We start from the raw sequence: 26,343 nt of genomic DNA, 5'->3' as shown, positions 1-26,343 counted from the left end.
GCAAGATGGTCAGCGTGGCAAACACTTAAAAGAATGAGGCATCTATGGATATATATGCTGCAGGTACCCTGCAAAACATTCTGATTTTGGAAAATATATATGCAGAAATTTGTTGAAAAAGTGCAGTCAGAAGTAGGCCTTTTTTTAAAAGCAAGGAATGCACAGATGTAAACACCTACTTTAAAAGGCATAGAAGAAAGCCTATTTGACTTCTAACAACTTTTTAAAGTACTACATCAGTGATGGACAAAGATGAAGACTAAAGCTAGATTTTCTGTAGAACAGAGGCAGTGCATTTAGAACTATGTCCTACTCATTAAACAAATTGCGACCATTTTCAGATGTCCTGAATAAAGTCCCAAAATAAATTCATTCTGTAGAGAACACAAGGATTCTTTGCATAAAAACATGAATGAAAACACTTAAGCTTGAATAAAGGCTATATCTCAATGTTAGCATGGGCTCACTACTGCCAAAATTACCAAGGGTAAGCATAACATACTACAATAAGAGGCTTCCAGCTGGGAGCTTTCAAGTAGTCTGCTTCCTCTGGTTCATAAGACAAAACCCTTATCAGCTGGGGCACACAGATGTCCAATAACATTTCATTAAGAGGTTTTTAGTATTACCAATTTATGCATCACAGGCTGCCTGCTCTTGGTAACTGGTGGCAAGAAACTGGGTGAATCAAAATGGCTGTGCCAAGCGGTAATGTACAACACAGGGAGCATTTAAGCATTTTGCAAGAGAATTGGATTAGGATCAGAAAGGTAGCTTTGGTGGAACACTATGGGTGAGTTAGCATATAGTACTAGACACCACCCAATTAAGTTACCACCTGGCAAATCTATGTATACCCAGTGTCAAACTGAGTTGTGCAACGAATGTATGGCACTAAGAACTGTAGAAAATTTGCATTCCGAGTGGGAAGCAATGAAACTTGACATATAACTGGGTCAGGCAACTCAATTTCTGGCATTCTAGAATGCCCTTTCACGGAACCTGTACAACCCATCTCAAGTGTGAGGTGAGACCCTGGGCCTACTTCCTCCTAAAAGGTCTTGGAACAAACCACTACCACTTCCATTTAATTGTCTCCTGCTGCATTATTTTCTTGTGACTGTTGCAGCAGACATCTAAAAATGAGTATAACTTAACAGATATCCACTGTAACATACACAGTACTAGGAGATACCTTAGCAAAGGGCTGAACTGTAGTATTTCTGGAGTGTAAATCTTAAGTGTAGAAGTATTTCTGGACCACACTATGTTTTTTTAAGGGCCATGTGTTAGCTATTCAGTATCTTGTAGCGGATATTGACAGCTTAAGAAACTATATAAAGACAACAACTTGCATATTCATATTCTTTATTTCAACTCAATACAACTTATGCAGAAGATCTTATTAAAGTCCTCTGATGTACCCCAATTTACATTCTAATAGTTTCCATGCAGAAACTACTCTGCAAATGCTAAACATTTAATAAAACAAAGCCAGTGACAACTTTTTTTGAAAATGTTAAAACTCTTCCAGTGAAGAATGCTTCCAGTGATTTTCATGACTGCCATTAGTCAATCCACAAAGGAAAGGGTTTTTCATGTTTGTTTAAAGGTAATAGGGTGCATGAGATTGAAGTATCAATTAGATCTAGCTGCATTAAATAAAAATATATATACCATAAAGGGAGATGCAATTAAATCTCTATTTTAATTGTTAGAACTGTCAGTATATTTTCCAACTGTTTTCAAGTGGGGTCTTAAAAATAGAAGGAAATGCAAATTACCAAACACCATCACTGCTCACTCTTAGTTCATTCTAATTAATTGTGGAGGACTCTCTCAAGACCAGAATAAGTACAGGCTGCAGAGCACTGGTGCTTAGTCATCCACTCCCAATCACCTGTAATTAATTATGGTAAAAATAATTAGAAGCTATATACTCCTTTCCAGTTGTCTTTTATGTAAACTATTAGGGTTTTTCCTATGTTTCCCTGTCTTCTCTTTCTTTTTTTTACATTTAAAGTAAATATAGCCAGCAATTTTGAAAACAGAGACACACTGGTGCTCAACACTGCAGGTGCCTTTCTTACTGTCTAAAGACCACTGTACCAGGATATTAAAAATATTATGCCTGCCAAAATTCAAAAACAAGCAGCACTGGCCTAATCTTAATGGCATTAAGGAACATTGCTTTCCACTTTTCTTCAATGTAGTTGTCAAAAGTGTCTTATCAGTGCATATTATTTTGTGCTGAAATGCAACAAAGCTCTTTTTGAGAAAACAGTTGTCAGCATGTTCATACGAGAGTGTGTACAGCTGTATTCCTATATTATACATTCACTCCACTCTTTACATTGACATTCTGGATTAATGCTTAAACATATCCATTCAAAGACAGCATAATAGTTTCAAAAGGGGTGGGGGAGTGCTTGCTTCAGCTTATCCTGTGTGAACATGCTTTTCTGCCCACTTCTATACATTGACCCACACAGATTTTTGCTGTCTGTATAAATGTATATCTCAGAGGTTTTAAAAAACCCCCTCAAAAGTTCAGTACTATTGCCCTGATTATGCAAAAGAACAATGCATATTTGAAGCAGCTTGGATTGTTACATTACTTTGCATTCTGAAGCAAACCAATTATTAATTAAATTGGAGGGGGGGTTTAGCTTTCTTCACATGTTTTATTGCTCCCCAATTATTCTTTCTGATCACACATCAACAGTACACAGAGGCTCGCTGCCAGGTTGAGCAGATTCGACAATTGTCATCTTGGGTTTCTTTCGAGTTTCCTCCTTAAAGATATAAGAAGCCAACCATAATTATTAACAAATTTGTACGCATAGATGGTGTCAACATTTTGAAAACATTTCAACAGATCAAAAACCAGAATTTTCTACATTTAGCCCCATGGCACCCTAATTACTAGAAGGAAGAGATTAGCATCTATATTGTGAAAATGCAGGACACAAAGGCTACTTTTTAGTGCAAGTCTCTATATTCCCTTTTGCAAAGGGCAACTGAAATTGATCACAGATGAAAATGTGGCAACTCCCCTTTCACGCTTAACCTCTGATTTGGTGGGGGAAGATTTTCTTTTAGTGCTTAACAGCAATGAACCTATGCCTACAGAATACTTGCTAACAGAGAACTAAATTACAAAGATTAGAAAAGGAAAGAGCAATAGTCTAAGCAAGTTGTTTATACTGATGGACCATAAGGGAAAAATGACATGCCAACCCTCTGTGACAGCCACATTTCCATGCAAGAACAAAGACCAGTCATGAAGAAGAAGAAGCCATCACAGCAAGATTATACACAGTCACAACACAGGAGATATTTCAAAGTGTTTGCATCCTAGATAACTATAGCGACCTTTTTTCGAACAGTAAGGAATTTAACTGAAAAAGCATCATACAAGAATAAAAACTAGTTCTTTCAAAATTTAACTTTAAATTTCTGCAATGCGTATGAAGTCAAACTGTCAAGAAATATAAACACAGCTTTCATGCATGTTCTCAGAATTGAACAAATTTTAAAATTAGTAATCATGCACTTACCCTTTCTTGTGCCAACTTCTTCATTTCTTCCTGTAACTTGTTAAGAATGTGCAGATTTGGCTTGTTCTTTTTGGCATACTGCTGAAGCTCTATCACACTTTTATCAGACGTCTCCTGCATCACAAAGTATCAGAAAGACTAAAGAAAGAACTCCCATTTTCATCTTCAAGAGGAAGGTTATTTTTATAATATTTGTTTAACTTGCTCTGCTGAAAAATGTGACTAAATTTGACCTATTGCAATCCCTGATGAAAACTGAGACAGTACAGCACCTTTAAAAGGAAACTACTTATTTATAAACTGATTTTCACTATATGTTCCGACCATAGCTGTCAAATTTTCCCTTTTCTTGCGAGGAATCCTATTCGGAATAAGGGAATTTCCCTTTAAAAAAGGGAAACGTTGACAGCTATGGTTCCAACACTTATTTTCTACCTTCATCCCTCTTCTTCGGTGGGAGCATGTTTCTTTAACAATACATCTTTTGGCTCGTGATCCAAGTAATGTGCACAATGCCCCCGCCCCACCAGCCCCTGTATATGCATTTATCTATCGTTAATTATATTATTTCACAATTGTTTTGTGGTTTTAGCTGCTTTATTGTAAGCCACCTTCTGGTGGTTTGCTTATCCCTCAAGTTGCACCAGTTCTCTCTCACACAGGTAATGCTGTAAGGGCTCTTCCTCCTGATCTATTCAGCCTGCCAAACTGTGCCTAAAACTTTAAGAATGTCAGGACACTCACTAACTGTTGCAGCAGCTCATGTGGGGAACCCTTTCTGGGTTGGTGTGTGCATGTGCTCCCAGATTATTGCTCAGTGTAAGCATTTGCACTCCCTCATGGGTCTTTGCTGCATAAACTCAACTTATGGATCATGTCAGCGTCTTTGCAACACAGCATTCCCAATGTTAAGGAGTTTGCAACCACGGCATTTAAATAGCATCATTATGAGGAATTTAAGTATTGCATAGCTTTAATAAGACGACAAAAAATGACTCAGAAAGTTAACAGAGCAAAGCATACATAACTTACCTGCTTAACCATCTTACTGCTCTCTCTCCCATACATGCGCAATAAGGACCCCCAGTTTTTCACATGCGGATGAAGCAGCTGAAGGATTTTCTGAGATGCCAACTGTTTCCCAACTCTCTTGTTTTTGCCTGCATAATCGCCATGAAACAAAGTTTTGGGAGGAAAAGCAGGTCCACATCAGAGCTTTTTTAAACGCTTTATTGTAATTGGTTCATAATCATTATGGAAAGTCAAGATTAGATCCACACTAAGCTGCAATAAATGGAACCCAAGACATGACTTTTCATACCAATTTCCACAGAACCTAAGTGCAATTATTTCTCTCTCTATTTAAGAAATTTATACTTTGCTTTCCTCTATATATCTCAAAGAAGCTTAGTCAGAATGAAACTGAATTTAAAATATCAGAAATAGAAACGTCAGAACTGCATTCATAGTGCAAAGATCTCCTGAAATAAAACCATTTTAACACGGCATTTGAAACCTAATAGGGACTGTGCTTAATGGGAATAAGTTCTATAGAACTTGGCCCACTACACTGAAGGCATGACTCCTCAATAGCAAGAGTCATGCTTCTGGCCCATAGGGGACCACCATTAGCTCTCCAAGCTGATTTAAACTGATCCAACCCAGGAAGATAAAAAATACCAACCCCTTAAAAAGGGGTGTGTGTATGGAAATGTCATCTAATCCTGGCAACATTTCACAACCAGATGCCTTTTCTATTCCTAATATTTGTGTATTTCCAATATACAAGTCCCGTATCTCAGGAAGAGCATTTCAGTCTCACAATGCCATGAAATTCCCAGCTGTAGTTCATAAGTACTTACTATCTAGATCCAAATTCCTATCTTAAGTAACAGTGGTGTCAAGGCCATGAGACTGGTGTATACAAGAACACAGGTAAAGCACAAAGATCAAGAAAATTAGAAACAAATGCTACACAATCAAGAAGAGATTGAAGAAGAATATTCATCTCAAAGGCTTTCAAACCAGCCATCATACTTACACCAGCCACGCACTGTGTGCTTCCCACATGTCATGACATATTCACTCTTCTGATTTTTACCAGGAATCACTTCAAACTTGATGGATGTGTCACCCATTCCATGGTTTCTTACAGAAATGAAATGGTGTTAGCATACCAAACCACAATCTCTACTTATACCACATGTGGCTAACAATGTTTCTAAAGAGATCTGGCTAATGAAAAATTATTTTTATTTCTATCTAACCAACAAATCCTGTTTTCTACCCAACATTCTACACATGCTCCTAATATTGAAGTTTGCCGCTTTTGTGCAAAACAAACAACCGGTCAAAAATGAATGTTTCTTTAACATCTTAAAAAACCCCACCAAAATATTGTGAAAGTTAAGCACATTTGCATTTCTCAAGATTTCACTGGGGGAATTAACATGCCGAATGCTCTTCCATTTTAATTAATGTGTCTAAAGTGCGTGATTTGGAAGTATCATGCCAAAACAAATAATTTAACATGCCTGCATTTGAAAGGGCAAGCTAAATTGTTTGGTTCAGAGTCAAACTTTACATCTGCTTTGTGAGCACTATTACTGAAAAGTATAGCAAACGTTTAGCTGGCATGAGAGTTTGTGCTGACTTCTAGGCTCATGTTTCCCATCAGATGGTTCCATGGTCCCACTACTGTTGATAAATAGCTGTCACAGGTTAGGGGACTGTAAGCATGAATTCAAGCATGAATTGTCTGTGCCATTGTAACATTAACAGAAAACAGAAGAACATATGAACATAATTTTAGTTAGTAAAAAGCATCCCCCCTCACAACTGCTCAGGAGATTTGAATGTACACTGGGGTATCTGTAATTCTACTGAACACATTAGCAGTGCCCAACCTTACCTTTTAAGGCACTCATGAAGGATTTGATATGGAGACAATAGTCCAGCTTTACTGGTCAGTTCGTATACCCGTGAGTCCTCAATACTGATATGGTTAAAATACTGCAACAAAATTGGTAGATCATCATTACTTCAATGGCAAAAAGGAATTCTGAGCCTTGACTTTAAAGTTTATGCCTGAAGGATGGAACTGCAGTACTAAGCAGAACACTCTGCATAGCACTGTGCCATCAAAATTGCCATTTTGTGCAGCCTTAAATGAATTCATTGGGAAATAAATGTTTCACTATATATGAATACCACCACTTTATTTTGCTTTGGGTCCACTTTAGTTAGCAAGATCATTATGCTGGCCACATACTCCATTTTAAGCAAGCCTAAAAGAACAGCAACAAAGATTAATACAGTTTTGGAAGACTATGGGTAAAGCCCTAGATACATATAAGTCTAGCCTTAAAAGATAGTAATATTTGGAAAGAGGGGGAAATGTCATAATCAGTTTATTACAAGTCACACACAGCAGTCAGACAATCTTATCTCAGATGAATAAGCCAAGAAAATGCCCAAGCCTTCTGCCAACCTGCTGCCTCAGCCCAGCACAATAAGCCAGGAACTCTTCTTTTAACCATAATCTCTCATTTCATCTGAACCAGAAAACTATTGCTACCAGATTTGGAAAACGTCAGCTCATAAACTAGCTCCAAAAAGCTGCTAAGATCCAGCCTTGTTCTAAAACTGGTAACTGTAGATTCCCAACTGGTAAATGGTAAATGTTCAACTGAAGACTTCTATGCATAACTGCAATTTACTAAGAAAGAAGGAAATAAGCAGTGATGTGCAAGACTCACTCCTATTTCAGCTTATTAAGCAGATCATTTCAGCTTCAAAATTTTGACAAGTTCAATGAAATTTCATATTAATCACTTTCCCCCCTATTCTAGATAATCTAGGAAAATATCTAGGTTCATTGTTGAGTATTTCTGAAAGACTTTCAGTCTGAACATTTCCCACTGTCCTAAGGTTGATGTAGATCTGATTTAGCATTTATATCTGGCTTACATTTAATAAGACTAAAAATGTTGTATTAATTTTATATGCTGCACAAACATCTTAACTCTTCTGAAGAGCAAAGAACAACTGGAGCAAAAATTCAATAAAACGTATTCAGTGTGATTTAAATTTAAAACAAATTCTAAGCTTTATTTAGAAATAATTTTATTGGACTGGTTGTAAACATTCCAAACCACGACAATTCAACAGCAGTCACATACTGTTACATTTTAAGACACGGGAAATAGGTTATCATATGACATTGCTCTCCTTTGTATGTCTACTCCAAAGTTAAGCCCTTACTGAAATCAATTGAACTTGCCCTCAGGTGTATAGGACTGCAATCTAATTTTAGTATGTCTGAATAGCTATACTCATGAATCTATGAACTTATGTGTTGGAAAATGTTAATCACCAGTTTAAAAAAATATTTGACTACTAGTGAAACTGGGATATTTCCAACTAAGTCATACTCATTTAAATAAACTTTGAGTAACTTGATTTCAATAGGTCTAGTCTTAAAACGATGAGCACTTGGATATAATCCACTATTTCAAAAGTGTCAGTGTAAAACTTTTTGAAACTTTATCCTCAAAGCACTTTCATATAGTCTACAATGTAAGATAATGCAACTAATTATTAAAAGAACTACAAAATGCTACTGTGTGGGTTAAGCTAAAAATAAAAAGGTAAAGGACCCTTGACAGTTAAGTCCAGTTGTGAACAACTCTGGGGATGCGGCGCTCATCTCTCTTTACTGGCCAAGGGAGCCGATGTTTGTCCGCAGAAAGTTTGTCCGGGTCATGTAGCCAGCACGACTAAGCCGCTTCTGGCAAAACAGAGCAGCGCACGGAAACGCCGTTTACCTTTCCGCCGCAGCGGTACATATTTATCTACTTGCACTGGCGTGCTTTCGAACTGCTAGGTTGGCAGGAGCTGGGACCGAGCAACGGGAGCTCAGCCCGTTGTGGGGATTCAAATCGCCGACCTTCCGATCGGCAAGCACAAGAGGCTCAGTGGTTTACACCACAGCACCACCCGCGTCCCTCAAGGAAAAAATACACCACCACAAAAAACAACAACAAAGTATCACATTCCATTAAAGCTGCAATCCTACACACACTGGGAAGCAATTCCCACTGAATTCAATGGGATTTACTTCCATGTAAAGATGCACAGGATTGCATTGTAAAGTCCATACCTCTAGTTCCTCACTATCTTTGGGCTTTTCCTCAGAGGTCTGTTTAACAAAATCAGGAATGAGGATTTCCAGTGTAGCTCGGGCTATGGAAAATAATGAAAGGGTTAGGGTCTTGCCAAAATCACTTATTGCACAAAATTACATTTCTGACAAATGTTGATGAACATAAAACAAAAATTCCAACTGTTTTTACAATAGAAAAAAAGACTTCTATTTTACAATCAACTTGTGTGATAAGCACAGGATGTGTTTATACAGCATTTACAGAATCGATATTAAATACCACAGGCTCAATCCACCAAGCTTTGAGGCTATAAACTCTCCATACATTACATCAGGGCTCCAAGACTGCAATCCTGCTCATTGTTAGAAACTGCTTAAATCCCACCAACTTAAAAACATGAGAAGTAATACTGTACTGCAACCCCAAGGCTGCATCTTTCCTTGTGAGCCACCATCCTTTGCTTCACCAGTTTAAAAGGTTAAAGGAGTTCTTCTAAATCTATTTAATCCACACGTTGTAGAAATAGTACTATAATTGTTTCTTAAATCGTTCAAGAACGTTGTACTCAATATTATCCATTAAAGAAGGGGTTGCTAACCCCTCACCCGCATATCCCATCCAACCTGTCATTTTTTTTAAATAGCAATTTTTAATTTTTTAAAAAATGGCTCCCCACTGTGATGTATGAAGCCCAAAGCTTTTTAAAAAACAAAATTAATCATGCCCACTTACATGCCCATTACAACATGCGGCCCCTGGATGACTGAAAAGATTAGCTACCCCTGTATTAAAAGGTACATACACCCTAAACCTGCATGTATTTATTACGGACAGTGGAGCTGAAATGCATACATTCTTTGGATTGCAACCTTATTGGTACTAGCTATCAAGCAGACTTTCAATATATGATATTTAAATATGTTTACATTACCAGCCTTATTCTTTGCAAGTTTCTTGCTGCTTGCTGTACCTGCCCCATAAGTCACTCCATCAATAATAACCGAGGCTCCAAAAGGCTCACTTGGGTTCTCTTTAAAGAGGAGAGAAAATGGGAATCCACCATATTCTAAACAAATCCTAAATCTACATGATTTAGGATGTCTGAGAATTACCAATTCTCTTTGTGTAAGATAAACAAAAGTGATTTTGACCAAATAATGCAAACAGGCTGCTTTCATCACAGGTTTACAGAATAAAAATGACAATTTCCTTATGTCATCTGTTTGTGACATAACTACTAATAAAGAAGTTTTTTGAAATGCTAACACAGTCCTCAGATGCTATGTTAAAGTTCTAAGATGTAATCTAAAAAGGTTGTACAAGTGCTATCAATATGCAACTCTTAATTTAGTAGTTCTCAGATTCCACCTTAACTGGTCAATGACCTGCTATCTTAAGACTTTCATTTCCATTTGTTGGCGATTGACATTTTGAATGAAGAAAACTAGTAATCTGCACATTACAATGAGTCAGTTTTTCCTTCAAAACCAACAAGGGACACTTCTTAATTTACGTTATTCTAGATGCAGTGCGCAGCCTGTCAATGCCTGTACTGTTTATTTTCCTGGAATACTTGGCTCAAGCTTAGATCATGTACAGCCCAGACACTGCAAGAAACTGTTGTCCTACAAAAAAATTACTATAGTGAAGACTTACCACATTCAAAGAAATTGTAAACAGGTCGAACCTTTAGGACTCGTTGCATATATTCATGAAGGATGCAAACTTCAGACTTCCCATTGGGATTAATAACAAACTCTATTAAGAAAAACATTTTACAAATGCCTTTAAGGATTTTACTACCAACAGCATAACATACAGATTAGGAGCTCCTGATCATAAAGCAAAAAGCAAAATCAGTATTCTATAACTGAAACACCCACATTACACAATACTTTATGTGTGAGGGGGAAAAGGAGACACATGTATATCACATGCAGAGTCATTGGCTGGGTATGTGTGCACTCGCTCCTTAATTTCAGAGTGTTCATGTTGGAGAACACATACAGAATATCTCCAATAACCAATCCCAATGACAATAATTAGGACACATTCTATTTCACGTTCAATGATCCGCTTATAGGAAGCTGCTTATAGAGTCAGAGCTCGGTATTGTCTATACCATTGTTTCCCAAACTTGGGTCTCCAGCTGTTTTTGGACTACAGGTCCCAACATCCCTAGCTAGCAAGACCAGTGGTCAGGGATGATGGGAACTGTGGTCTGGAAACCCATGGTTGGGAAACACTGGTCTACACTGATTGATAGCAGCTTGACAAGGTTTCAGACATGCCTCTACCACCCCTTCCTGGAGATGCTCAGGATTGAACCCGAGACCTTATGCATACAAAGCAGATATTCTGCAATAGAGCTCTGGCCCTTCCCATTCAGTTTTCATCACTTCCTGCTCCACAAAGCAAAGTATTTCAGGTACACTTGCCAAGTACAGAATTAAGTTCAAGCTACAGAAGTAGTTGGGAAAGCTTCCATAAACTGTAAGTCAGATAGCATGGCTTCACTAGCTCTCTGAACCTCTCCTCACATGGTCTTACAGCAAATTGGTTGCTGCACAATCAAACAAGGAAAGTATTATGTCCCAAGTCCTTCTAAAATCTCACCCGGGATACAGTCTGTTTGCACTACTGCCTTCTGGCAGGAGATATAGAAACATCAAGTCAAGGACAAATAGACTGAAAAACAGTTTTTACCCGAGAGCTGTGGCCCTTTTGAATGCTGTAACTCGATAGTGTGACCTGGGAGATTGATGGGTGTGGGTGTGGCTGGAATGTGGTTTGTTGGTTGTTGTTGTTGTTTTGCTTTTGTTGTTTTTAAGGGATGGCATCCAATTTCGTTGCACTTGTGCAATGTTGCACGTGTGTAATGACAATAAAGAATCTATCTATCTAAAAGGAAAATTACCATATCCAAAAGCAATTATCTGTAATGGAGACAAGCAGTTTTAATACTGTCATAGCTTGAAATGAAAACATGACTGCTATAAGCATTCAAAAAAAATTTTTTTGGGCAAGAAAGTCAGTTTTATGAAAGGCAGGGAAATCATCAATTGAGCCCTGTTAGAACCTGGTGCCCTGACCATTTTGGGGTATGCAAACCCAAATTTTCATATTTAAAGAGGAACCAGGTGATTGCAAGCAACCTGTTCTGCAGGGAAGCTAGGATCATTTTTAGTGTGGATTTTTTTACTTCCAGTACTAATCTAACTCGGACAAAAACTAAGCACTCGTCTAATGAAAAAAGTTAAGAGTTCTTCTTTTCAAGCTCTAAAGTATATGCCACCTAAAGAGCTACCAACCATACTATCACAATACAAATGTTAACATATATAAAACGGCTTACCTTTTTTTGTGGGTGCATCTTGCACAGACAAAGTAATAAGTTTTTGATTGGCTGGCAAAATGGGTCGCTCAGATTCTGCTTGTTTCCTCTTCATCTCACGATTGAACTGTCGTCTCTCTGCCCAGGTTCTGAATTTCTTTACAGTTACTTGTTCAAAATCAAAACGCTTTTCTAGATAGTGTCTAAAATCTTCAAGATCTAGGAAAAATATTCAATCCCCATGGTCAATTAAAAGCTACCACCTTTACATTACAAAGACAGCGACAAAATGGTTAGGCTCAAAAGAAGCATTATGCTGCTGTGTGCAAGTGTGCCCACTCAAATGTCCCCAGTTTGCAAGTGTGCCCACAGGCCTCAAAAGGCTGGCAACCCCTAGTTCTGATGGCTGGCAGGTCCCAGCATGCTACAATTCTAGCATTTCACTATGCATGATGATGGAATATTTGAAGTAAAGAGTTATGCATTAGTTTTACTGCACATCCAATTTATTTTAGCATGTGCTTCCATCGGAGAACTGAAAAAGGGCTGTAGCATACAACAAACCAACTAAATGCTTATAACTACAACTAAATACAATGGAATTGTATTTGAAATACACAAGCAGCAGCAGCATTTCATTACAAATTGAAGGAGAAATGGAATACCGAATTAGCATTTACTGTATTGTAATGGGTATAGTATAGAAATCTCGTAGGCTTGCAGACCTCTGCGTTTGCAAGTTCTACATCTGTAAAGCAAGTGCCATAGTATCCACAAGGAAGCCTACATACTTGAGTTACATTCTTAGCACTCAAGAAATCAACATTTTTGACACTTACCTACTGATTCATCTTTGCACACCTCAACCTTGGCCTTAACTTGACCTAAGGCTCCTTGTGCTGCATCTCCCCCAGGTGGGTCTTTCTCATCTAAAGTCCCAGAATCAGCAGCAGTGGAGTCCGGCTCCTCTGTTTGGCAGTCAAATTCTAAAGACTTATCCATGAGTTTTATAGGCGATACTTCCCCATTTGGGGTGATGTCATTACTTTGTTCCCTTTCCTCATTTTCCTTCATTTTCTTATAATGCAAACATGGAATGCTACTCAATGGGGGATCATGTTTCTGCAAATATAAAATTTTAAAGTTAAAATTATGAGAACCAATCTAAAAACCCAGATCTAACCTCTTCCAGTAGTGTTCAAAGTTTGCTATATACCTCCCCTATCATACACCAGCAAAGCCTGAAGATTCTGAGAACTTCGTAGAGATTTGCTAGGTGAGCATTTTCAGGAAAATGGACTATGTTGTCAAAAAGCTATTTTATGCTTTATATAGCCAGCGACAGCATGTCAACCATTTATTTCCCTCAACATCTGAATGGAAGTTGTATGCATGTGAACAAAAGGGAATTGCACTTTGGAGCTATGCAAAGTCATGCTGAATTTATTTATTTTTTTGTTAATGCAGTTATTCAATTATTACCAGAGTACTATGTGAATGTAAGTGCAATCCACTGGAACTGCAGTGCTCCTATAAAATGCCCAGTTTAATAAATGAAGATAATGAAGCAACAGCACAATATGATTGTGAAAATACAAAATTTTATAACATTGTTGAATTTGTTGTATGTTTCCAATTATGACTTAGATACAGCCTAGTAAAATTCTAAAATATATTTATACATATGGCATTCAAAGAGGCAATATTTCCCCATACAATCTACATGATATTATTCAGATACCTTCATATTTAACTTGGTTTCCCAAGCTACTGTGGAAGCTAATTCTTAGAAACACAGCGCATTTTTAGAAACATAAACTGAACCAGCAAGTAAAACCAAAGTAGGTTTTTAGGCAACAATATTCAGTGACATTTTGTCAACAATACTTCTACAAATAATCACAACAAAAGGCTACAGATATATTCAAATTCTAATTTCTCTAAATGACCAAATTTATTGAAGTCTGTTCCATACCCTTATGCTTCCTGTTCCTAAGAAGTAAGGTCTGGACCAGGTGACAACTCTGGATTCTCGGTGCAGATATACAGGAATGCCAGAGTTATGGAATGTCATGATCCATCCATCAGGCAAGGGCTCTGTAGGTGGACGGCCACGACCTTCAGAAAAAAGGAGAAACTGCTCAATGCACGAAATGTCTTATCACAACAAAAGTGGTTGGAAGGATACACAAGAAGTCTGAAGTTATATATCAAAGAAATACATCAGTGTAAATGATCAACCAAGAGGAGAGTAAAAGCTGCTGCCACCTCTCCCAACCCTTAGTTAATAGCAAGGCTGTGAAGGGGCTCCCTGTTTTTGAAGGCCCACAATGACATTCAATCAATGCCCCATATGTCCCAGTAATATTTTGAAGTGGTTAGATGCATTTACTTCCAACCTGTACACAAAGTTAGCAATTTGCTTTCCAGGGTGAAACATTATTTTGAACAGCAAGTTGCACATGAAAGCAAAACAGAAGTAAATATGAATATATTGTTTTATTTCTCTCTCTCTCTCATCCTCAGTATTATTCAATTTTCAACTTGTTTGCTGCACCATATCAACTTTTTAAAACCCTTACAAGCTGTTTACAAAAAGAACAAAATGATTAAATTATCAGTAAAAAACAGCAAAACAACTACTTAAAGCAGAGTTTTCCCAACTTTTTGTGTTGGTGACACATTTTTTAGACATGCATCATTTCATGACAAGTAATTCAGATTTACTAGCAAACTGGGGGTTAAACTAACCCCTTAGCAGCACAGGGAGCATTCATACAACACACCTACACACTGCAGCTGACACATTAACATGTCACAAAATTTGGAAAGTTATGACTTAAAAACTTCCAAAAAATGATTAAAATGGATGATGAACTGAAAGCCAGATTTAAACACGTCAACATATCTGGGTAGACTTCCCTAAAGTATGGCAGTGGGTGCTACTGACTTCTTACAAATGCTACCTGCTGTTCAATATATTTATTGCATGCCTCTTTTTGTACTTCTTTTTCACCAGAAAAAGAGCAGGGAATACAAATCCCTAGGAATATGCACTTGCCCCCTTTTTGTGGCTTCACAAAGGACTGAAAACATTCCATCTTTATTGTAATTTATTAACTTCAAGAGAAGCCATATGCATTTTTTTTAAAAAATCAAGCAAAAGGCAAAATATTTAATACTCTTTTCCACATCGTAACCAGCTTGATTTAGGCTGCAATCCTGAGCACACTTATTTGACAGAAACTACCACTGAACAAGGCAAGACTTATTTCTAAGTATACATGCAATGAATTGGGCTGCCGAGTACCACCAGCCTGCAAAACCAATGTGTGGCACTTTAATGAGATGTTATTTTTCCTCCAAGATACTGATCCTACCGAGAATAAAAACTGCATATTCTCCAAAAGTCTAGTACCCCTCGAAGATTTCTAATGAAGGTGTTCAGAGTTTACCGTCACAAACCTCACATTCAACATCTATCTAAAATCCTTTAGGATTCCACAACACTAATATACAATAAATGTCTATGACAGGGTAGAGCATACTTAAGGCTTGCAGGATCTACTTTGGATTTTAATAGAGCCTCAAGATCAAAGAAGAGCTAGATCCAAAAGACGCACACTTAGATTTAAGAGTGTGTGATGTCTCTAAGCAGCTGCTGAGTAAATGGTTTTAAGTACCAGAACCAAGCAGAGTTCATCATTCTTCCACACAGAAATGTACTTTTGGTACTCCAAGCTTTCCTTGTTTCATCAATCTAATGGGACATGGGGGGGGGGGCGTCGGGTCACTTTGCAGTTGATATTGTTCAGCAATTGAAACTCAGAAACCCTTGCCAATCTACTGCAGATCATCCAGAGATCCCAATCTACCTGGGTTACACAGCCTGTGTGAGCCTCAGGGCCAGCCCACCCATGAGGCAAGATGAAGTGACTGCCTCAGGGGGCAGGATCCACAGGGGCAGTAGATCCAACCCCCAAGGAATGCATTGCCCACTGCTGCCACTGCACCAATGGCAGTGACAGCTGTAGTATACTCTTTGGAAGCTAGATCTGTTACCTCCTCAGCAGCTACAGTAGCCACTTGGCAAATAGGTGATGCTACTAGTTTCCTTCCACCCTTGTTCCCAATACAGATCTTTAATTCTCCCCTTATTCCTGACCTAGCTCTTCACACCCCTTCTTCCCTGGTGGGAGGGGGGCATTTTGTGGTTCGCCTCAGGCGCAAAAATATATTGGGCTGGCCCAAAGGACCCTACAAGCTCAGTATTTCTTATCATCTATGGTGGCCAACCAGGAACTTCCTGGTTTTGCTACCTGCTTCAGAAAGAAAGAAGAAGGCTGATATCAAGGAGGCCACAAGACCTGGCCGATGGACTGTTTTTGGACTAATATAACTAATATATTATGGGTATGTTCAGACCATTACCTCAAAAATATTACTGCAAAAAGAGTACATAGTAAACATATCTATAGTTATACATAATGTAAATAGCTTACTTTTAAGAACTGTTTTTATTTTGGTCATCATTGGCTGCACAGTTGTCTCTCCATCAGATTGATGGTCACTCTCCCCTGCATATTTCTCATCAATTCTCCTTTTCTTAGGAACAGAAAGGCCTTCTTCCAGCAAAGCATCCACATCATTATCAAATTCATCCTGAAAAACACATTGTGATATACCATGCCCCTATACCTATTCTCCTCCTCAGACAATACTGAAGTCAAAGCAAGAATGATTTGTACAGGGATCCACAAAATCCCATCCCCATCATAAGCCAACTAAGAATTAAAGTGTCATGTTTTAGGTAAATTATTAATAACTTGGCACTTTCTTAGCATTTTCTAGAATAACAAAGCTCACAGCCTTCATACTGAAACAAAAAAAAAAGAAAACAAATCACAACATATCCATTCTCAGTACTGTCTAAATGTATATTTCATACAGTTAAGCAGCTCTTAACACCACTCCCAAATTTAAGCATTTGTTATAATCTGAATATTACTTGGTACAGAGACCTTTTAGTTAATATATAAAACCTGGAGAAATGTTTGAAATTAGAAACAGAATTTACCTACCTCATAAGAGTAGCTTAAGGTTTCTTCATCCACTTTGTCTCTCTGAACGATTGCTTTAGACGTAAACCCTCCTTCTTCATCTATTTCCATCAAATTTTCTGTAAAATCTTCTAAATCATCCAGAACTGCATACTCAACTCGCTTTTCCTGATCTACATCATTTTCATCCTCCTTTTTGTCATCATTTTCACCAGCTACTCGTGTAGCTTGACCATTACTACCCCCACCCAGAGGACAAGCATGCATACCCCCATTAACATTATTAATACCTAAATCTGTATCTGCTTCATAACCATGCTCAGCTCCAGTGTACAGAACTTTTCTGTCTTTACTTCTGCAGCTCTCTGTAAAGCTAACACTAATCTTTACATCTTTAAGCAACTTAAGATCAGGGGTGAACTTTCTAACTGACGGCGCATGACGAGCAGTTCTTGGGCTTTGGTCACTATTAGGATCTACGATAAGACGACTTTTGTAGCATGACGATCCCTTTGTGAGAAGTTGTATTCTGCCGACAGTGTGTGCGTCCCCAGCAGGGGTATCTGACTGTCCATCACCACCAGAGCCAACGTCCATTACCTCTGCGTCACTGGACGTTTGCAGGGGAGGTGGTGGAGGCTGTTCATTAGGCGGCAGTGGTGGGGGACAAGAATGGTTCTCCACATTCGCTTCTGTTGCTGGCTCTTTTGGAAGGGGAGGTGCATTTTCATAATTCTCCATAATTAAAACTTACAAAAAACAAGGCTTTAAATAAAAGGTATATTGATCTATACTCCTAACATGAAGAAGTCCATCAAGATCGGATTTGTCATGCTCTATTCAATATGCAACACTGATGATTCAATTAAGCTGACTACATTGTTCTTTTCATTAATGTAGACAGCTTTCAGAACCACTGTCTCAATTACTGGAAATCACAATGCATTCAGCTTAAATAGCTGATGTCGAAGTAAAGAGCATCATCTTCACTGGCCGCATGCAGGTGTCCTTTTCTTCTTTCAACCTACAAAGAGAGAAAAAAAGAATAATCAGAGAAGCTTTCTTTCTATTGCTCTCTAATTCTAAAGGACAATTCTGCTACACAAAATTCAGAATGACCTGTTTTACCTACATGCTGTTAAACAGCAACACAAACAGCAGTTTAATCTAAAAAATAATGCTTATGGTGACTGAACAAGCAGGTGGACTTGAACAAGCAGTTGAAGCATTAAAATGGGGCTATGCAAAAGTACCTATTCTTCTTTAAGTCAACGAACTGCTGAACAGACCATAACACAGTTACTGGCTCACATGCTATTGAAAGCTAATATTGGCACACAGAAAATACAGTTTTATTTTTAATTCCAAGTTTTTAAAAAAGCAAGCTCCTTTCATATGAAACATTTGACTACCTATTATTAACTAAATGCTAATTCTAGTAAGACAGCAATACCTCATAAATATTAGAGCATTATTATTATTAGGTTTATTGTCTTTATCTAAATTAACAAAATCTGAAACCCAGAGACAACATAAAGGATAACTACAAGGATACTGGAATGATTCCAGTGATGTACACACAGTTACACCAATATGAGCAGTCACAGAATCTTAAGAATGACTTTACACAAGATGGTTCTCATACATGAACATTACTTCTGTGTAGCAATCTGCATGTTATTTTTCTCACACATTTTGACGCAACAAATGCATACATCTGTGCTGCAAGACTAGATAATGACAAGTGCAGGCTAAAAGGATGATGATGCAGGGTTCAAATCAGCTGAGACAGGCACTCACTGGATATCTTTAGAGAAGCTTAAGACCACCATAAATAACATATCTGAGGTTGGCATATTTTAGGGACTGCTTCCTTAATAAAATCCTAAATGAGGTTACCTATAAATGATAGGTTATTTTAGCTGCACATACACACTTTTAATCTGGGCTTCATATATATCTCTATATCGCTATCTAATATATCTCTATTTAATATTATATATAAATATATAAAATAGTTTGTGTGAGAGAGCAATTTGCGCAGCTGGTAGTAATTAAACCTGTGAATAAAATTCTTATTGCACTGTGGTCTTCTCTTGCACTCGTAGGGTGAAATTCAGAAAACACAATTATCTCTATGTGCCCTACCCACAAGACAGGAGATATTAATCCTGAAGAGCCTCTCCCAAAATATTTTCTACAGCAAACCACCCTTTTACTGCCCATTTTAAAAACCTACATTAAAATCAAACCTTTTCAAGTACATTATATTTTAAAGACATATATACCATATTTTTCTGTGTATAACACCCCCCGTGTATAAGACACCCCCTATTTTGGGGGACTCAACCAATCACCCAGCCCCACAATGCACGAGCCCCCCCCCCTAACATTATTTTTGAGCAAAATCCCTAGTCTTATACACAGAAAAGTACGGTACTTATTTTCACTGCAGTGGCCATGGAGAGAAAAGATGGGAAATTCTTACCTGTTGCTAATTGATTTCTCCAAGTCCCTCTATATAACCCCCCCCCAAAAAAAATCCTACCAGCAGGGAATAAAGGAATTACTCCCACATCCCACAAAACCCAGCTGTTTGGATCAGCTCAATTCAAACTTCAAAGAAAACTAAATACTTCCATGCACTAAGGCTGGGTGATATCTCAATATACTATCCAGAACTGGTTTGATGTCCATATTGTGATATCAGTTTCATAATTTTTGACCTGGCAATATATCACCAATCATAAGGAGTGTGCGCGCACGCTATGCAAAAATATGGGAAAAACCGTGAAGCTAGCCAATGCCTCTGCATAGCTTCATCCTTATTTCAAACATTGTGATATATCACAATGTTTAGCAGGTGATATATTGCAATGGCAAAAAACTGGTATCATCCAGCCCTACCATACACAGTACTTTCAAACATTCACACCCCCAACACACTACATAGGAGATGCAATTTCAACACAACTCCCTCTCCCCATTGCTCCTTCCATGAATTAATAGATTTGCGGGGGGAAAGGGGGGGGTGCAAGAGTTTAACTTTCCACATTAAGTTTATCTGAGAGGAGGAAGAGTACATAAATGCAGATGGATGGAAGTCTGGAAGAATACTTCTATTTCTTCTTTAAAAAGTGAGAATAGGAGAACCTACTGGTTTGTATAAAATGGAAGGAAGACCCAGCTTACATAAACTTAAAAGGAGCAATGCTGTTTTGATGTGCAAATGTCACAATTCCATAAATGAGTGGTAGATGGTTATAACACAATGGCTGTTTCCATGAATACTAAACTTCTTTTCTTCTAAACATCAGGAAGAACTTTCTGACAGTAAGAACTGTTCAACAGTAGAACAGACTCCTTTAGGAGGCTGTGGACCCTCCTTCAGAGGAGGCTTTAAAGCAGAGGTTGGGTGGCAATTTGTCATGGATGCTTTAGCTGAGATTCCTGCATTGTGGGAGATTGGACTAGATTACCCTTGGGGTACTTTCTAATTCTACAGTTCTATCATTCCATTCTTCTAGGGTACACATACGATACAGGCAAAGTACACGCCATGATTGTACGAGCAACGTTTCCTGCAGCAAAAATATACAGTGCCGAAATTACAAAATACATCAGAAGTCGTACATCAGAAGTCGAACGAAATCCGTTTCTGAAGTCCATTTGACTTCTAAAACCTTTGGAAACCGTGGAAGCAGCATCAGGCATTCAGATTCCAAATAACATTCGCACACTGGAACACTCACTTCCAGGTTTGCAGCGTTCGGGAGCCAAAACATTTGACTTGCAAGGCATTTGGGATCCAAGGTACGACTGTACAGAAAAACGCAGGCACACACAGCTCAGCCAGTTGGGACATATTTTTGTAAGAACCCAGATGCGGACATATTTTTGTTCCACATTTGTCTTCTGAAAAGAGCACCAATAACACCAAGGTTTTCTGCAGAGACCAGCTGTGTAGTCCTGACTAAATAAATATATGTCAAAAATGTTTTATCTGGGGTGGAATCTAGACTCATATAAATAATCCTGTTAAAATGCTTTTTTTAAAAAAGTTCAAAAAATATATTGAATTTGCCATAGCTCACCATCGTCATCTAGTGTCGCATTTGTATAATGCACTTTACAACACTTAAAACGTTTTATTTGCAGCTGTATAGCTGAGTCCTGGGATGGCTGAAATAACCTTTACATTAAAGAATTTGGGGGGGGGGAGGGGAGGGGAGGGGGATGGAAAGGTTTCTTACAAAATACACCAGGTTAAAATGCAAGTACCATTTACCTATTCAGAAACAAGTCCATCTGATTTTAGGCTCACAATCATAGTGTAAGTGGGTTTCAACCAGTGTGCTGTGGTACCCTGGGGTGCCTTGAATGATGGTCAAGGGTGCCACAGGCAATACTGCCTCTGTCCCTCTTCCCTTCCTCCTCTGATGCCCTCCCGCATCTTGGCCTCCCAAAGGCTTGCACAGCTGTTTATTGCAGCAGCCCTGGCTATAAGCTCCACAGTCAAATGGTTTCACTTGGAGGCACCTCTCTTGGGGGGGGGGCAGTTCAGAGACCAGGGACGACAGCAGCAGCTGCCCAGAGGACTCCCAAGGAGAGGGGAAAGGAGGCTGAGGGAATACTCCACAAGGGAGGGTGAGAGGCAAGAGGTGACATAACTTGGCTCCTGAGCCCCACAGGGGTGCCGCAGAAAGAATGTAGTTGGTCAAGGGAGCCGAGGTCTCAAAAAGGTTGAAAACCTCTGGTCTAGCTGATTGGAATGTGTTAATGTTAGAATGCTGAAATTAATGACCGAATTATTATTGACCAAAGACAGAGAAAATTACCAAAAACTCCAGACAGACCCACTATTCAAACTCTGACAAACAGCATAGCCAGACTAGTAACAGATTTTGTAGCTTAGTATGTTATCATTAAAACTTTATTGCGGTCGAAAGACCCACAAAACAATTTCAAATTAGTATGTTTTTGTACTTTTCTCCAATATTTAATGAAGGTCCTGAAAACCCACTAAAGTTCATAGTGTGAAAGTGATACCAGAAAATCACAAAATACAGTATAACTGGTTCACAGACCCAGGCAAGCTGTCATCACCCCAAAACTATGTCTAAAAGAGAAAGCCCCTAGACTTCATAATTTCTTTAGTAGCAAAAGAAGAGACCAAACAACTTCAAGCCTCTCTCAGCTGCGACATGGATATTCCCAATGATTTTTCCAGTAAACACTCAGGCAATCTCTGATGTACAAAAATAGCTTATAAAAATCAAAATTCTATACAGTGGTACCTTGGGTTAAGAACTTAATTCGTTCTGGAGATCTGTTCTTAACCTAAAACTGTTCTTAACCTGAAGCACCACTTTAGCTAATGGGGCCTCCTGCTGCTGCACGATTTCTGTTCTCATCTTGAAGCAAAGTTCTTAACCCGAGGTACTATTTCTGGGTTAGCTGAGTCTGTAACCTGAAGCGTATGGAACCCGAGGTACCACTGTATTATGTAGTGAAGCAGCTAAGCCAAAGGTATTTTCTGTGCCTACCGGCCTCCCATTTGGAAGAACATGCTCCACTAAGTGACTTTGGCATATATGCTTTGCAATGGAGAAACTAAGCAACTAATTGGCTGAAACATACTCCAAACTCCTTTGGGATTTAGAGGTGACATGTTTTCCCAGCCCAGAGCCAAGTTGAGCCATGAAACCTTAGGCTGCCACACTTCCCCCCTCCCCAACCTGAAACATGAACCTAATCCAGCCTACCATGCAAAGCTGTTGTAGAAATTAGAGGAGCTTTGAACACACATAAAACACTATACCATGTTTATTATTTTCAATTACTATCCAGTTATGAGGCATCAGTGTGCTAGGTGCTGTATACAACAAATAAATAAATCTCTGCCCAATAGAACACACACACTATGATGCAGAAACTGCAGAATCACTTATGTGATGCTGAGCCACACCTCACCTAAATAAACACTGCCATTTAAATGCTAAGCCAAGTTTTAACAATGGTTGACATGTGGCAACAGTTGTGAAGACAAGCAAAGTTCTAGGATGCCTGTGCTTAATAAAAACAAAGAATTGGTCCTGCTACCATACAGTGGTACCTCAGGTTAAGAACTTAATTCGTTCTGGAGGTCCATTCTTAACCTGAAACTGTTTTTAACCTGAAGCACCACTTGAGCTATGGGGCCTTCTGCTGCCGCTGCACGATTTCTGTTCTCATCCTGAAGCAAAGTTCTTAACCTGAGGTACTATTTCTGGGTTAGCGGGGTCTGTAACCTGAAGCGTCTGTAACCCGAGGTACCACTGTACTTTCAAAAATCCAACAAACCAAAATCAAGTTGATTAAAGTTTTTCCCCTTCCTTTTATTTATTGGGGGCATGAAAGCAGGTAACCGTACTGGAATTAAACAAGCCTGAGATAATCAATTTCTTCCCTTCCAAACACAACAGCACTTAAGATTACATAAGATGTTCTTGTAGACTACTGTATAGCCCATGCAGGGTGCAAACATCAGGTGGGGGCTAGATCACAACCACCACACACTGTTTTCTGTGTAGGGGCTGTCTAGTGTTACAGATACAGATAGGTAGCCGTGTTGGTCTGCCATAGTCAAAACAAAATTTTTTTAAAAAAAATTTAAAATTTTAAAGATTTTTAAAATCTGAAGAAGTGTGCATGCACACGAAAGCTCATACCAAGAACTAACTTAGTTGGTCTTTAAGGTGCTACTGGAAAGAAATTTTTTTTTTGTTTTGACTAGTGTTACAGAGTAAGGCACAAATCCTTTCAAAATGAAGCAAAAAAAGGGCTAGGAACAAGCTCCTCACCACCATCCTTTAAGAGAAGGCTGACCCTTCTTCAAATCCAGTAGGTAACAAATGATAGAATAACGAATGTGTGGGGGGTGAGAGAGAGGATGATCAAACTGGAAGCAGGATGCTGGACTAGAGAAAAGGATGGACTGCAGTCTTTAAAGAAACAAGAAACTGCTTCATACAAAGTCAGAGCAACCATTCTTCAGGATCTTACAAGGATCTTTCCCAGTGCAGCTACTAAAGATAAGTTTCAAAAACACAATGAAACCTGATTCTAGGGGGGTAGCAGTGTTAGTCTGTTAAGCATTTTTTTTTAAAATGAGACTGTCTTGGGCCATTATAAACACTGCTATATCTCCTAATCTTTCCTCTTAATACTGTTGTTTTGAGAAATCTTAGAAAGTAGAATATATGCATTACTCAAATAAATAAATTAAGCAAATAGATTATGACACTGCTTTTTGTTCTCTATGGTGTGGCAAAAGCTTCCCTCAATCAATCTCGACTTATCAAAGGCATAATAAAGCCTCCATGATCACTTTCTTTGAAGACCAAACTGGTTCTAACCAAGGAAAGCACCTGCAAGTCTTTCAAAGGCCACAAGACCAGGGAATTTTATTTTTTTTGTGCTTTTAAAAAAGCCCGAAGAAATTAAACCTCTTACCTTCTACCTGCACAACAAGTCATCACGCCAGTACACTACATCCCCAAAACTACTACCATAAACAACTGTTCTTAGAAGGCTGGTTGTACCCGTCCCATAAGTTCACGACGGTGGTAAATAATAGTATGGCCATCTTCGGCCTCACTTTTGTATCCCGCCCTGCTATCTAAGATACAGTATTTATTTATTACATAAAAAAACCCAAATCCTGAGAGATCGGGGGTGGCACGCGCTGATCTTACTAAGGTTTCCCTCCCCGCCACCCCCCCCAAAAAAAACCCATTTCGCACCCACTTCCATACAATTCTATTCAACGTGGGGGTTTTTTTGTTTAAAGGCGGCTGAGAAAGAAAAAGTAATTCGCCTCAGCCGCATCAACAAGGTTCCGCCACCAACCCCAGAGCCTCCGCTTCCTCCCGGAACCTCGAGGCCCAAGCCGAGTAAAAAGAAGGCCCGGGGGCTCGGCAGGGATGATTCCCCGTTATCATTCCGCATCTCCACCGCTCCCCCCCCCCGCAGTAGCTGCGCAGGGCCTAGGCCCGGGAGGGGGCTCTCTCGCACGCGCGCCACTACCGTCCAAGGACGGCGGAGCTGAGGCGGCCAGGCCGCGCCAAGGCCCCGTTCTCTCCTCGCCGCGCCCTGCCGGAGCCCACAGGCCCGGCACCCACCTGGGCCATGCCCGGAGTAGTCCCTGCCGCTCCTCGCTCGAGGACTCGCGTTTGTGCTTTCTCCTCGCCCCACCTCCAAAGCCAAAGTGAGGGGGGAGAAACCAGCCGGGGTAGGAGGAAGGGGCGGCGCCGCCGGCGTCGTGATCTTTTTTTTTCCTTTTTCTTCTCCTCCTCCTCCGTCGCGGGAGCTTCTTTTATTTCCCTTCCCTCCCGCCCCCTCTCAGGGAAACCGCCTTCTCGTTGCCACGGCCGCCATCTTTAAACGTTCTCTCCCTCCCCTCCCCTCGAGGCTTTTTTTCTTTTTGGGCTGGGTCCTCTCTCAACCAATCGCCGTCGAGGGCTGGACGCGTTCTGGCTCCCGCCTTTTCTGCCCATTGGCTGAATGCCGGCTTTTTGCGTCCGTCGGCCGTCGGCGTAAGACACAACAGGCGCGATAAGGGAGGGGGGCGGGAGCAAGGAGGCGAAAGGCGGTTAGGTTTTAAAAACAACAACGCCAAAACGGCTCGGTCGAGTGAGGTGTGAGGGAGGAGCCAAAGGAGGCTTCCATGAGGCAGGCGGGAAAAGATGGTGGCTGTGAGGGAGCTTTCTGGATAGAATCCTAGAGTTGGAAGGGATTCCCCAAGGATCATCTACTCCAGGCACCCCCAAACTCGGCCCGCCAGCTGTTTTGGGACTACAGTTCCCATCATCCCTGACCACTGGTCCTGTTAGCTAGGGATGATGGGAGTTGTAGTCCGAAAACAGCTGAAGGGCCAACTTTGGGGGTGCATGATTTAGTCCAACCCCATTTAATCCAGAATGCATCCCACAGCCATCACCTGAAAAGCCTTACTGAAATCAGTATACACTATATCTACAACATTCCACAAAGCCTGCAATTTTATCAAATAAAGAAATTAGATTCGGCAGACATGACTCGTTTTTGGAGAAATCCATGCTGGGTCTCAGTCATCGCAGCATCCTTTCTAAGTGGTCACAGGCGGACCATTGAATCTGTTCCAAGGACCTTTCCTGGTATCAGTCTTCCATTTGCCTGCCTCCAACTGCAGGGATCTTATCTGT

The 26,343-nt window shown here is 39.6% G+C and overlaps 2 protein-coding genes across 3 annotated transcripts in view; both read right to left on the bottom strand.

Annotated features, from left to right (window-relative positions):
• The window catches only part of ZDHHC8 (zinc finger DHHC-type palmitoyltransferase 8), a 286,530-nt gene that overhangs the window by 184,304 nt on the left and 75,883 nt on the right, over positions 1-26,343 (bottom strand). The window lies entirely within an intron of this gene.
• Positions 1,352-25,553, bottom strand: DGCR8 (DGCR8 microprocessor complex subunit). Of its 2 annotated transcripts, none has more exons than XM_053369474.1 (14): positions 25,282-25,553; positions 17,141-18,143; positions 16,562-16,721; positions 14,035-14,177; positions 12,899-13,181; positions 12,081-12,278; positions 10,382-10,483; positions 9,657-9,755; positions 8,722-8,804; positions 6,472-6,572; positions 5,602-5,708; positions 4,593-4,720; positions 3,561-3,674; positions 1,352-2,795 (listed from the first exon to the last, which is right to left on the bottom strand). In XM_053369474.1, the coding sequence occupies exons 2-14, from the start codon at positions 17,858-17,860 to the stop codon at positions 2,712-2,714; spliced, it is 2,322 nt and encodes a 773-aa protein (XP_053225449.1). In that variant the 5' UTR covers positions 17,861-18,143; positions 25,282-25,553; the 3' UTR covers positions 1,352-2,711. The 2 variants fall into 2 exon arrangements, with proteins under 2 accessions (XP_053225449.1, XP_053225451.1); XM_053369476.1 differs by having other exon boundaries at positions 25,355-25,553.

This window comes from Podarcis raffonei, chromosome 16, assembly GCF_027172205.1.
Source record: "Podarcis raffonei isolate rPodRaf1 chromosome 16, rPodRaf1.pri, whole genome shotgun sequence".
NCBI classification, from domain to species: domain Eukaryota; kingdom Metazoa; phylum Chordata; class Lepidosauria; order Squamata; family Lacertidae; genus Podarcis; species Podarcis raffonei.
Note: the sequence above shows the minus strand (reverse complement) of the source record. Positions and strands in the feature narration are given on the sequence as shown.